This window comes from Sinocyclocheilus anshuiensis, unplaced genomic scaffold, assembly GCF_001515605.1.
Source record: "Sinocyclocheilus anshuiensis isolate Anshui unplaced genomic scaffold, SAMN03320099.WGS_v1.1 scaffold207, whole genome shotgun sequence".
NCBI lineage: Eukaryota > Metazoa > Chordata > Actinopteri > Cypriniformes > Cyprinidae > Sinocyclocheilus > Sinocyclocheilus anshuiensis.
Genome location: NW_015551045.1, coordinates 1,987,564 through 2,002,479, shown reverse-complemented (window position 1 = coordinate 2,002,479; position 14,916 = coordinate 1,987,564). Strand labels below are relative to the sequence as shown.

At 34.0% G+C, this 14,916-nt stretch overlaps 1 protein-coding gene across 9 annotated transcripts in view; it reads left to right on the top strand.

Moving 5' to 3' along the window:
- Positions 1-14,916, top strand: part of tcf7 (transcription factor 7) — a 66,487-nt gene that overhangs the window by 44,678 nt on the left and 6,893 nt on the right. For 4 of the 9 annotated variants that reach the window (XM_016451402.1, XM_016451401.1, XM_016451407.1 and 1 more), the window contains exons 5-10: positions 3,210-3,288; positions 5,871-5,957; positions 9,057-9,173; positions 10,810-10,863; positions 12,608-12,770; positions 13,310-13,417. In XM_016451402.1, the coding sequence (XP_016306888.1) occupies positions 3,210-3,288; positions 5,871-5,957; positions 9,057-9,173; positions 10,810-10,863; positions 12,608-12,770; positions 13,310-13,417 (608 nt within the window). The remainder of the gene's footprint in view (positions 1-3,209; positions 3,289-5,870; positions 5,958-9,056; positions 9,174-10,809; positions 10,864-12,607; positions 12,771-13,309; positions 13,418-14,916) is intronic. The other 5 variants (XM_016451405.1, XM_016451409.1, XM_016451408.1 and 2 more) reach the window with 3 other exon arrangements.

Sequence of the window (14,916 nt, the reverse complement as noted above, 5' to 3'; positions counted from 1 at the left end):
ATGAAGTCTTGCAATATATTTTAAATATATCGATGCAGTAATGGACCATAATCGATTATAGCCTACTGACGTCATTCGCATACGCGCTTGTCACGCGAGTATTAAAGTATTACGCGATTCACACTCCTAAATTACAGTAATGAGCTGAGGCTGTGCTTAATTGTCTTAAAGTCGAGATAAACCGGAAGACATAAGAAGATCCAGTTATGACATTTTGATTAAAAATATTGTTGTCAAGTACTGTGAAACATAGACACGGATGAATCGTTCACAAGAAGATCTTTAAGATGCGTTTAGAAATCAGCTTTTGTCTTGAGGTTTTGGAGAGAAACGTGAGCTGCAGGTTCTCAGGTAGAACCCATCGACTCGGTCACATTCCAGCATGGCAGGTTTATTGAGGGTTCGCTTCACAAACAGGCCCAGAGCAAATGCAAATTACAGTCATCATGCAGCATTCTTCAGCAAACACAGGTTGCTCGGGGTCGCTCTTAACTGCGGGGTGCTGCGTACAAATGACTTCCTGCAGAAAAGCACAGGTTAAGTACTTTGTATGCGTTGTTGTTTTCACAATTATAAAATCACAGAGTGCCATCAAGATGGGTTTACCTGCAGACCACATGCAAATTCAGTCATAAAGCCATAGATTTACTTGAAAATATGAAGCTGTTCAGAAGATAACCAGACGGCATTGCAATTAAATCAAGCCCCCTGACCTCTGTAATCTCATCTGCGTCTCTTTAGAAGACGTTTAGAAGCTTTAGAAGACGTCTCAACAGTGTCTCAAAGTGTGCTCAGATTTGCCAAAATGCCAATCGAAGGTCCGAGATCTCAATATGAGCTGCTTTCCAGCTCTGCACTCCTACTGTATGACAGCTACTGACTCATTTCTAATAAGGCATTTTTGGAGAAACATCTGTTGATGCTTAGATTAATCATTACTGAAAGTGTCCTGAAGATATGAAAGAGCAGTCTATAAGAGAGGTTATGCTGCTTCTGAATGCTCTTTACTGTGTTGTGTAACTAAAATCACTCAAGAGTAGGACTCTGTGATTTCTGATGATGCTGAATCCAGTCATAAAAATGGCATTTACAGTATAATGCACAGAATGGCACAGAATTTCCCATCTGCGTCTCAATATATGAGAACATGAACTGAGAGTCACTTCAGCAGCATTTCACAATTTCCTTTGAGAAATACACACTAAAACTCCAAGCTCTTCACAGCAACTCGCCAAAATAAAAGTCAGAAATGCATTGCTGTTGTGCAGTAGACTGTACTTCTCAAAGTAGAAATGATAATGTAATAATTTAACATTTCAAGGAATCTCACTCAATTTTTCTTCCATGTTTTAATTTAAGCGATAAGCCTAAATATAAACGCCAAAAATCAAAGGAATCATTACATTTTCATTTGATTGCATTTTAAAATGTTAATTGTTAATGTTTTATACATTTATTTTATTACCACTGTTTTTGATAATAAATGTGTATTAAATCATGAATCCAGAAAAATTTATTCTTATAATGAATTAAATAATAAACATCATATGGCTCTATTTTTGTTAATAATAATAATAATTTGTTAAATTGTCATTTTTAAATCAATTGATTAGACATGCTTTTTGCAAATGAAATGAAATTAAACTATTAAAAATAAGGGGAAAATGTATTTAGGTAAAAATAAAATGTAATTTGGGGAAATTACATCAGGCTGTATTACATTATTTTCATTAAGCTATAAAAACTTAGTTTTGTTCTATAATTGAAAGACTATTTTTTTTATATTTATTAACAAATATTATTTAGTTTAAATAAAAGCTGTTTTTTTTCATTTTATTCATCAAAGAATCCTGAAAAAAAAAAAATGACTGTACTTCTCAAAGTAGAAATGATAATGTAATAATTTAACATTTCAAGGAATCTCACTCAATTTTTCTTCCATGTTTTAATTTAAGCGATAAGCCTAAATATAAACGCCAAAAATCAAAGGAATCATTACATTTTCATTTGATTGCATTTTAAAATGTTAATTGTTAATGTTTTATACATTTATTTTATTACCACTGTTTTTGATAATAAATGTGTATTAAATCATGAATCCAGAAAAATTTATTCTTATAATGAATTAAATAATAAACATCATATGGCTCTATTTTTGTTAATAATAATAATAATTTGTTAAATTGTCATTTTTAAATCAATTGATTAGACATGCTTTTTGCAAATGAAATGAAATTAAACTATTAAAAATAAGGGGAAAATGTATTTAGGTAAAAATAAAATGTAATTTGGGGAAATTACATCAGGCTGTATTACATTATTTTCATTAAGCTATAAAAACTTAGTTTTGTTCTATAATTGAAAGACTATTTTTTTTATATTTATTAACAAATATTATTTAGTTTAAATAAAAGCTGTTTTTTTTTTCATTTTATTCATCAAAGAATCCTGAAAAAAAAAAAAATGACAGTTTCCAAACAAATATTAAGCAGCACAACTGTTTCCAACATTGATAATAAATCAGAATATTAGAATGATTTCTGAAGATCATGTGACGCTGAAGACTGGAGGAATGATGCTGAAAATACAGCTTTGATCTTTATATTTTAAAGTATATTAAAACAGAAAACCAGTATTTTAAATTGCAATAATATTTCACAATATTACCTTTTTTCTATATTTTGGATCAAATAAATGCAGCCTTGATGAGCAACTTGATGACTTCTTTAAAAAAATTAAAAAAATAAAAATCTTTTTGATACAAAAAAAAAAAAATACTAAAAATGACATACTTTGACTGCCTAAAATAAAAATGAAGACAAGATATAAAAATAAAAACAGATTCAAAACATTAAGAAAACTATGAGACAGTATCTCGATGATACTAAAGTAACACGGGTCTGAGCGCATTAAAACAGCTGGGCTTCCTCTTCCTCTGTAAAATCATCTTTCTGATCTCCTCTGGGGTTTTGAATGGCAGTCTATGTAAATAAATAAAGATTCAGAATAGTGGTGGCTCAGTATTGGAGTTTAATCATTTCTATCACCTTTCACATTGGCTCCATGTGCAGCGTCACACTCATTAGCAGTAAGTGCGGGAAAAGACGCTGGGCTCTTTGTCTCTGGCCGTCTGGCCGGGGTCCGAGGCTGGTGTAATGGCAGGTTCCCAGCGTGTTAATAACGGCCGTCCTCCTCTCGCTGTCTCACAGGTGTTCACAGGCATCAGTCGCAGGAAATCTCCGGTTTCTACTCTCTGCCTCAAGGCCAGATCACTCCGTCCATGAACTGGTAAGACATCTAAAGTCCGAGAGTGCACACATCTCTCCTCATATCTGCTGATGAAGGAGAGCACTCCAAACAAGACTTTAAATGTGAAGTGGCCCAGTATGTTTTGAGCCACTGTACTTTTCACACTTAAAAATAAAGCGGCTTCAAAGATTCTTCACAGCGATGCCATAGAAGAACCATTTTTGGTTCCACCTAGAACCATCTCTTTCTTACCTTATTCTAATCTGAAGAACCTTCTTTCGCCACAAAGAAGCTTTAGTGAAACAGAAAGGTTCTTCAGATGTTAAAGATTCTTTATGGAACCATTTAGACAAAAATGGTTCTTCTATGGCATCGTGAAGCACCTTTATATTTTTAAGAGTGTATGTGTGCAGCAACTTAATGTAATAACTGTACTTGTGTAAAAAGTTTTATTATTTAATACAATGGAATTGAATATTATATATAATGGTCATAACGCAATAATCTTCTCCAATCTTGAGCTCATATTGTAGTTTGCCATTGCATAGTCGGTTATTGCATGAGAAATTGAACAAAGTGTAGAAACTTATAATATATTCATAGTTTATAATCTTATAGCAGCACGTAATATACAGTATAAATGAAACAATGTTTACAATATATTAATTCTCTCTCAATATAATATGTTTATAGACACAAAACTTTAATAGGTTATTACATTCAAATTAATGTAGGCTTCTTTGTCTACATTGTGAACATTTTAGTTTAACAAACTACTAATTTTGTGTTTTTATTTATTTTATTTTTTTTTTATGACCTGTGCCATTAATTTGTGTCGCTTGGTGTTCCAGTTTTAGTTTTATTTGTTTAATTACAATTGTTTTTTTTTTAAGTTACTGATTTTAAAATATAAATCATGAATATTTAAGTATTCAGTAAGTAGTTTAGGATGAGATTTAAATTTAAAGGGATAGCATTTTTTGTTATTTCATTAAAAAGGTGATTATTAAATTTGACAATGTTTTAGTTGCACTCATATGTCTCGTAATGTAAAAAAAAAACATTATTCCTTTATGAGTTTAACATTTTGTTTTTCAAAATATTTCTTTTTTAATATCTTGCATCATGTGCCGTTATTACATTGTTCATTGCTGATGTTAATCTCTATGGTCTTGTGTGTGTGATAAATTGGCGAGCTGATTTGGAGAAACTCAGCTGATGTTGTGTGAGTGTCAGATTGATCTGACAGATGTTTTCATCATGCAGTGTGTCGGAGGATATATATATATTCTGTCAGTGTGTGTGTGTGGATCTGGTGATTGAAGCCGTGTGTTGGTGTTGATGGTGTCTTGTTCTCCGTTAACCTGACGTCTGTCAAGGCCTGAGAAAGCAAGCTGTCACCTGGAAACATTTCTGTCAAGAAACATGAATAGTTCACCAGTCATTGTACTGCCGTAAAGTGAAGATTTGAAAAAGATCGTGCTTTTCAGTAAAGCCCCGCCTTCTTTGATTTGATTGGTCACCTGGAACATTTGGACATTGACGAGCGCTGAAGCAGACCAGCCTAGAAATGTAACAACAAACGTCAAGCATCAAGAGTACAATCAATAAATATTTAGGCCTAAATTTAAGATGTTTTTGAATTGCATATGAATTGTGCATCAGTTTGCTGAGAACTCATCTCTTTTGGGCACTTCCTGTCTATTTGCCTCTTTAAGATGAATCGATGTATTCCCCAATTGTAAGTCGTGTTGGATAAAAGCATCCGCTAAATGAATAAATGTAAATGTAAATTTGATTACACATGACTAATTCACTAAAAACAAATAGACTCACTGTGATTCATATCTGTTTATCGTACATAAATTAAATGGGTCAGATTTTTTAATATAAACTCAATAACCAGGTTTATGTATTTATTAGCAATAAATCCAGTTAGTTTCAATCCCATGCATTTAATGACTTGAGTATCACAATGAACAGATTGATTCTGATTTGAATAAATGCATTTTGAAAATCTGATTGAAATAAAATCAAACAGATGCAAATAGTTCATAATAAACTATGCCCTGATTTGTTTGAGTGCCTGACATACAACAAAATAAAAGTTTGTTAAAACTGTTTTATCCAAATGCATGAAAATTTTCTATGCAATTCCAATACATAAATCATAAATTTAGGCTGACATGTTTTTTGAGTGCATCATTTGGATCAGTGTATATATATATAAATATATATATTTTTTTTCCATTTTATGTATTTTTTTTTTTTTTTTTTTCATTCATTTTTATTTATTTATTTAGTTTTTAGTTTTTTTGCGCATCAAGTTAAACTGAATTAAAATGAGAAATGTTGCAACTAGCTAAAGTATATATATATATTAGTTGTAATTTTATTTTCCGTTTTAGTTAAGTATAGTTATGGCCCTGCGTGATCAAAAAAGCGCTAGTATTAAAGTTGAGCGTGTGCATTGCTAGAATTGTTTTCAGAGAGGTTTCCTGCCTCCATTGGTCAGACAAACAGTTAGCCCCACCCCAAACACAGTGTTCAGTGTTTGGAAAGCAGTTGAGTCTTCAGCAAATCCACCGCCGGGGGCTCTAACTCTGTCCCCCGACCCGCAGGCCCAATCAGCCTGTCTATCCTCTGCCCTCCTGCGGCTTCAGACAGTCCTTCTCCTCCAGCCTCCAGAGCAGCTCCTCCTTCCCCAGGTACAGTACCAGACCTCACCTGTGCTTCACCTGACGCTTCAGCCGTATGTGTGTCGCCGCTGAGCTCCCGGTCACGACCCCAAATACTGCTAAACTGAGCCACGCTGACAGGAACGCTCCGGGTTCAAGCTCTGCATCGCTCTGATTCAGACTTTATTCAGCTAAAACTTGTCCATTGAGCTTGTAAGCAGTGCATTATAGTGGTTTTACATGGTTGTGACTCGAGTGGACACATGATGAAGTTCTTAGCAATGCATGTTACTAATCAAAAATTATGTTTTAAGATATATTTATGGTAGGACATTTTCAAAATAACTTAATGGAACATGATCTTTACTTAATATCCTATTGATTTTGGTATAAAAGAATATTATAGAAGATAATTTTGACCCATACAATGTATTGTTGGCTATTGCTACAGATATACCCCAGCGACTTAAGACTGCTTTTGTGCTCCAGGCTCACATATTGAAAATAACTTTGCACACTAAGTGTAAGTTTAAGTGGTTCTGACGAACGATAAAAAGATGGACCCTTTTCACAAGACTGTGTTGATGTGTTTAACAGTCATCAGCATCGTAAATCCTCGAAGGTTTTTTATATTTTTAAAAATGTATGAACATTTATGACACTATAATTTGTATTATATCACCTTTGCATCAAATTACAAAAAAACTAGTTAAGGCTAATGTGAGGGTGTTTCTATGTGAGAGACATCGTTCTCTCTTCTGACTGCCGTTATCAGTCTCTCTCAATTTACTGCTCTCGAAGTTAACTCAACTATGACGACTTCCGCTGCTGAGAAACACAGAAATGTGAAAAAGGTCCATTGCCAGCCAATCAGAATCCATCCTGCTTTAAAGAGCTTGAGCTGTTAAGTTTCAGACAACAAAACTGCAGCACGCTTGTAATAAACAATGTTACTGTGATGTTGCTTGTTATAGCTCTCATTATTTGTGTGAACAGGCCTTAAGTTAATGCAATTTTCCCCCCCGTTTTTCAACTCGGAGTTATTGAATAAACCCGGAACTCTGCTTTAATTACAGTTACGAGAGATCATGCTATACTATAAATGCAGGCACAGATAACGTGCATTAATATGCAGATACACATTAAATATCGTCCTTATGTTGGTAGATCTAGTAGTGGTATGTAAACTAAGGAACACTACTATTGTGCTGTGTGTCAATTTGACCCATATTCAATTTTTAAACAGCTTGAAACACTGGTTAAACTTGTTTGTCTTTCTTATTTAGTCATGAATGTGCATGCAAGGTTTTGACCCCGTAGGTGTGTTTTGGAAAGACTGTATGCATTTTGGTGACTACGATAGTGTTGGGAGTCAAATTGGCCCCCTTTTGGTTTCCATACACTTGGACAGATTTTCATATCGGCCGTTTGAATAACAGCAAACATTCAGGTAAAAAACAGAAAACTGTAGTTAATCAAAATCTGATTTTATATGCTGCCATGCAAAAGTTTTTAATGTTTTTTAAAGAAGTCTTTTGTGCTCTTAAAGGCTCAATTTATGTGATAAAAAATACAGAAAAAATGTAATATTATTATTACAATTTAAAATAATGGTTTGCTATTTTAATATACTTTAAAATATAATTTATTCTTGTGGTCAAAGCTGAATTTTCAGCATCATTACTCCAGTCTTCAGTTAGAAAACAATGTAAGCCTTCACTATCACTTTTTTATCAATTTAATACATCCTTGCTGAATAAAAGTATTAATTTCTTCCCAAAAATAACTTTTGAACAGTAGTGCATATTGTTACAAAATATTTCTATTTTGAACAAATGCTGCTCTTTTTAATATTTTATTCATCAAAGAATCCTGATAATAAATCAGCATATTAGAATGATTTCTGAAGGATCATGTGACACTGAGTTATGATGCTGAAAATTCAGCTTTGATCACAGAAATAAAGTGTAATAAAACAGAAAACCATTATTTTAATATTTTACACTATTACTGTTTTTTCTTTATTTTTGATCAAATAAATGCAGCTTTGATGAGCAGAAGAGACCTCTTTAAAAAAAACATAAATATATAAAGTCTCTGAGAAGCTGTAATAGATATTACATTTTTGCATGACTCTTTAGTGTTGATTTTTGTCATAGAGCATGGAAACCAGTAGGGGCTTATTTTGACACAAATGTCGTACCCACAACACAACATGAAAGTTAATAGCTGGTCTCTGTGGAAATGACCGATCATACGCTGTATGATATTTTGGTTCCTTTTTCATATTGAAGTACTTTCTTGTGGTTCACATGATGTCCAGTCAGAAAGTAACCCAGACGTCTATTGGGTACGACTCAATCTCTTCTCGGGTGTTCTTCAAGCCGTTTGTTTGTTTGTTTGTTTGGTCAGCTCAGTCTCAAAGTGGATTGGGTGAGGCACCAACCCATCGCTGTGGCTTTTCCCATCAGACGTCAACTGTGATCAAATCCTTCCTTTGTAACCCAAAACCCGAATTAGATGAACAAATCATGTTAATATGCTTACATGCAGTAATAAATCCAAGCTGTGGAGATGGTTTCATTCGGATGTCAACAGACGACGCACATCTTTGTTCAATTCTTCTCGTGTCAAAGGCACAAATCCAAAACAGAGTCTGGAGCTGCGAGTGTGTGGGGACGCTTTGTTGAGCTGGAATCCTTTCTGCTGTCCTTTCCCATCAAATATTAGTGCTGCTGTAGAGTTGGCTTTGAAATGATATTTGAGTTTGTGTTGAATGCTTCAGACGGCGTGCTGGTTTTCCCTCCCCAGTATGTGCTTGCGGCGCTTCGGCGGTGCAGATAGAGCACCAGCTGCTGGTCACATGACGCATTGACGCTTCATTACAGTTTTTTTTTCAGCTGCTTACACACACAATCTTTACTTGTCACACAGTTTCTGAAAGCTGACACTCAAACACCAGAAGCACACACCAAATCTGCAAAACCATACGCTAATTCTCAGCCTTTGACTCAGCTCTTTTTGCAAAACACAACACACAATTCTCTATGTAACACACAAAAACCTATCAGGAAGTTTCTTGATTTCCTTTTTTTGTGTGTGTGTGTGTGTGTGTGTGTGTGTGTGTAGGTTCTCTCATTCTCTGATGCTTCAGTCCGGCATGCACCCTACAGGCATCCCACACCCCGCGATAGTGCCTCCCTCCGGCAAACAGGAGCACGACCAGTTCGACAGGAGCATTTACACGTAAGTCCTCTGATGCTTTCAATGAATAGTGCACAGAACAGACCTGGGGCCTCATTTATAAAACGTGCGTATGCACTAATTTGATCTCAAAGCCACGGGAACGTTCATATTTGTGACCCTGGACCACAGAACCAGTCACAAGGGTGAATTTTTTAAATTGAGATTTATACATTATCTGAAAGCTGTGTGGTTTGCTAGGATAGGACAATATTTGGTCGAGATACAACTATTTGAAAATCTGGAATCTGAGGGTGCAAAAAAATCTAAATATTGAGAAAATCATCTTTAAAGTTGTTCAAATGAAGTTCTTAGCAATGCATATTACTAATCAAAAATTAAGTTTTGATATATTTACAGTAGGAAACTTACAAAATATCTTCATGGAACATGATCTTTATTTAATATCCTAATGATTTTTGGCATAAAAGAAAAATGTATAATTTTGACCCATACAATGTATTGTTGGCTATTGCTACAAATATACCCCAGCGACTTAACACTACTTTTGTGCTCCAGGGACACAAATATAAACACAGTCTTTGCATGGAAAAGTGCTTAGAGCCACGTCAGGGTCTGAGCAGACGTACACACTTTTCCTTGTGCAGCCATGATGATGATGATAATAATAGTAATAATAGTAGTATTAGGTATGTGCATTTCGCTTAATTTTCCTGACAGATATCAGATGCTGGATAATTGTTTAAGAGTTAACAGACAAGATTAGAATGTTAAATAAAAACTAAATTAGATTTTTAAAATTACGTGTTAATGTTAATAATGCCATAAATGTGCAAATATCACCATAAACAGAACATGAGTTTTGCCATGTCGTCATGCATCTGCCGCACTTTTGTGAACGGAAAAAACTGAATAAAATTGTATATAATTAAATAAACACGAAATATGTTTGACTTAAATAAAACGAAATTTAAAAAAACTGAGGCAAGTAAGCTATGCTGAGTTTTGGTGTGTTTCTGTGATTCGCTCCATTAATTAAAAAGAACCAAGAGTTAAAACGGCATCCTGTTTTTCTGGATGCTACAAATTAAAGCACGCTATTTTATTTTATTGTGAGTGTACACAAATAAAAGCCCAACTTTGGCCTCACTAAAGTTCTTTTTCCTGCTGCTCGCCATCCTCAAACAACTGTTTTCGACGTTGACTGATGCTATTTTATATGCTAATGATATTAATTAGGGGGCGTTTACAAGGCGGGGATCTGACAGCTGTCAGCTGCGCACCATTTCAAGATCATTTGTGATTTATAAATGCCACATTTGGAAGACAGCATGTGTTTTTGTGCGCATGTTCGTTTTACGTTTTCTCTCAATCGCATTTGTGCATTTTTGAGAAACGATCTTAGAACAAATTTAGGACGCAACTTTTTATAAATGAGGCCCCTGGAAACTCTTGAACCCTTGAAGTTAGTTTTCTGAAATTTAAGCACACGCAAATATTATTCCAGTAGTTTATTTCTATGTTTGTGCCATTTTTTTAAGTGCACACATTTTGGTCTCAACACCAAAACTGCAACGTCTGAATACAGTTGACTCGGACGGGACTAGTTTTCCTGGAGGACGTACTTTGTGATTTTAATCCCATCTGAATCTGTGTTTTTCTTCCATAACCTCTCTAGAAGTTCTAGAGCAAATTACCTTCTGTTTGGTCCTGTGAGATCTGGAATTGCCTTGTGAGTTTGCACCCCTGAATAGAAATACTTGACACAAATCTGATTCTCATAATAAATTGTCCATGTCTGTGGGACTAATTATAATACCTCAAATACCTCTGTTTGTGTGAAATATATCCAGTGCTGGGTAGATTACTTACAAAATGTAGAATTTCAAAAATTCTAGATAGTAAAGTAATCCATTACATTACACGTTTTAGATAATCTGACAACTTTTTGATTACTTTTAGATTACTTTTGACCTAATGCATTGATCACATTGATTTAAATAAGATAATCTTGTACTATATTGATGTAAAAGTACACTTGACACAAATCTGATTCTCATAATAAATTGTCCATGTCTGTGGGACTAATTATAATACCTCAAATACCTCTGTTTGTGTGAAATATATCCAGTGCTGGGTAGATTACTTACAAAATGTAGAATTTCAAAAATTCTAGATAGTAAAGTAATCCATTACATTACACGTTTTAGATAATCTGACAACTTTTTGATTACTTTTAGATTATTTTTGACCTAATGCATTGATCACATTGATTTAAATAAGATAATCTTATACTATATTGATGTAAAAGTACAAAGAAAAAGAAAATATATTACATTTGTTCTTATTAACAACATGAAGTGCATTAAAAAGTTTCCCAAACTGGGTTCATGAAGGAACTGAAAATTAAAAGCTAATATTTAATTACATCATAAAAATGTAAAATTAAAATAAATCATTTAAAAATAATTGATCATTTAAATATAAATTCATGTGTTCATCGGTAGTTGGTGCAATGTTGAAATGTTGAGAAAACGTATGACTTAAGTTTAAGTAAAACGGAAATTATTTTTGTAAATTTAAGTTTTTGTGTAATTATATCCATCTGACTAGTGTCTGGTCTTTGTGTGAATGTCCACAAAACTAGAAGACTGGAAAACTCGTAAGCTATTTTAGAAAGGAAGATTGGATATTGGAATAATTTATTGCTTTAATAAGAATAATATGTAATCATGTAATCCCTAATAAAGTAACTATAGTCTGATTTCAATTATTTTTAAATATAACTACAAGTACTTAATTTTTGGAATCTGATTACGTAATCCACATTACATGTAATCAGTCACTACTCAGCACTGAATATACAGTATTTTTGTTTAATATGAAGTGTTTTCAGTTGAAAATGCTTGTTCCTATCAAATGTTAGATCAAGTCTCCACGTCAGAAATTTCAGATCTGAATCCTGCCACGAGATTTGTCTCACATCCGAAACCCAGTCAGCGAAGTCTTGTCTGATACCCAAAACCCGTATTAACAGCCTTCTGTCAGCCGAGAAGTTGACTGAGAAAGCCAGAGAAGAGCAGAAGAGGAGACAAGTGATGATGATAACAAAGGATGTTTCAATTCTCAGACTTCATCTGACCAGCGCAAATGCAACAAGTGTTATTATACTACGATCGGTAGCAATGGAAAATGACTGCTTCACAACAACGTCCCTCTTATCATGAAGACAAATATCCCTTGAAACCACACAATCATAAGACAACAATGGAAAAATAATATAAAATATAATAAAAGTGACTAATCAATGAAATGAGTATATAAGTGGTTTAAATGATCATTATAGATGAGAGATAAACATGGGCTTTGTGCCTTTGTTGATTTCGAGTAATGGGATGCCCATCCAAACATGTTATTAACTATTGTTATTTGTATAATGAAGTGTTTTTCTCTTTCTTCTTCATCACCTACCTCAGCAAATCTCATGCAGAGTTGAAGCGCGAGAAGGAGCCCAAGAAGCCGGTGATCAAGAAACCGCTGAACGCGTTCATGCTCTACATGAAGGAGATGCGGGCCAAAGTCATCGCTGAGTGCACGCTGAAGGAGAGCGCCGCCATTAACCAGATCCTGGGCCGACGGGTGCGTTCCATCCACTTCATCTATGATCAGGATTACTGTCTGGGAGTGTGTGTGTGTGTGTGTGTGTGTGAGACAGTGAGTGAGTGTGTGAGTGAGTGAGTGTGAGTGAGTGCGTGCGTGCGTGCGTGCGTGCCTAAATGTCCCCACAAGGATATTAAAACCTGACATTTTTGACATTGTGGGGAACTGCCTGCGCTCCCCATGACGGAAAAAAATTATTAAAAATAGTAAATGATGTTTATCTGAAAGTGTAACAATGCAAACAGGTTTTCTGTAAGGCAGGGGTGGGGAACGTTGATCCTGGAGGGCCAGTGCAGAGTTTAGCTCCAACCCTAATTAAACACACCTGAACAAGCTAATCAAGGTCTTCAGGATACAGGAAGGTTTTTTTTTTGTCACTCTGCAGGACAGCGGCCCTCCAGGATCATTGTCCCCCACCCCTGCTGTAAGGGGTAGGTTTAGGGTTAGGGGATAGAAAATATTGTTTGGTCAGCATAAAAGTAACAGAAGTCTATGGACGGTCCCCACAATTCAAACAGTGGCACGCTCTGACCCGCGAGGAACAGGCCAAGTACTATGAACTAGCGCGGAAGGAGCGACAGCTTCACATGCAGCTTTATCCCAGCTGGTCGGCCCGTGACAACTACGTAAGTGCTTCTCATTACTCTGCGGCTAAGTGAGGAAAATCAGGATCATTCTGACATGTGGGATATAAACGTGACGTAGAAGCAGATCCAGTGTCCAAACTCTTCAGTTCAGCTCATTACAGATCAATCACAATGAGATTATTCTGGCCGTTCATTCAGACTGCATCTGTTGGACTGTCAACTATGTAAATTAAATATATTTTTTATGCATCAGGGTTCTTATTAACTAGAACTAAAATGATCAAAACATTTCAGTTAATTGAAATAAATCTGCAATAAAATAAAATAAAATATAAATATTAGATGATATTAGCTTCAGTTAGTTGCCAAGGCAAGATTTCTATTTTTTTAAGTTGAGGCACTAAAATTCTACCCAGGCTCATTGGAAATACTAGGTACTTTTCTACAAAACTGAAAAAAAACATACCTATATGTACGAATCGCTGCGGTTTCCAGTTATAATGAACAATAGAGACAGTAAAACTCGGACAACTTTTATTGCTTTTCACACAAAGTATGATTTACAGGTCCACAGTTTCAGTTAATAAAGCGTTATTTTCACACAATTACTTGAAGAATATTATGTTATGACTTCAAAACAATTTTAATATGCTGCGAGATTTGAAAACTGATACTTTTGAATGTCAGCGTCACATAGAGGCATGTATTTTTTTATGAGACTGGGTTGCTAAAATTACTAACTAGAAATAAAATTAATAAAACATCTAAAACTGAAATAAAAATAAATGAAATAAAATTAAGCAATTAAAAAAAGAATAAAAAAGACAAAAGCACATAACAAAATGACAAAACATAACAAATTAAAATGAAATAATTAAAATAAAAGCAAATAAAAAATAGCATAGTATATAAATAATACTAAAATAACACTGTTATGCATGTGATTTATAGTGCATGTTATTCCAAAGAAAAAAAGGTTTGTTTTTGTAGTCTTTTTTTTGCACAGACAATGATTACTAAAATGAGCATAAAATATTAAAGTGTGCGTAATTTTGTGTCAGATAAGAAGACATACAATAAAAATACATAAAAATACAAAATAGTAATTTCTAATTTATTATAAAGTCATTTATTATGTTGGAAAATGAGCTACACGTTTGCAGCAATTTCCATTTTTCCCAGGAAGTGACGATTTTGTTCTCTTGTAAACGGTACTTCATTTGCAAATGTTTTATTCAATGTTCCATTTTTTATTCCATTCCATTCCTTTCCTTTTTTTTTGCATTAGTTAAATTTACAATTTTGGAAAGAAACAGCTATTGAAAGAATATATAATTTTTTTATATATTAATATGTAAAATTGTGTGCTTGATACTTAATTTGATAATATACAAATGTACAAAAAATACTAATAATAAATCTCAATCTCAGAGATTTAACACCCATGGAAATATGTAAATATTAGATGAAAAACATATTTTAGTTATTTGCCGGGACAAGATTTCTAATTTCTAGAGTCTAGAGAAAAAAAAAAATAT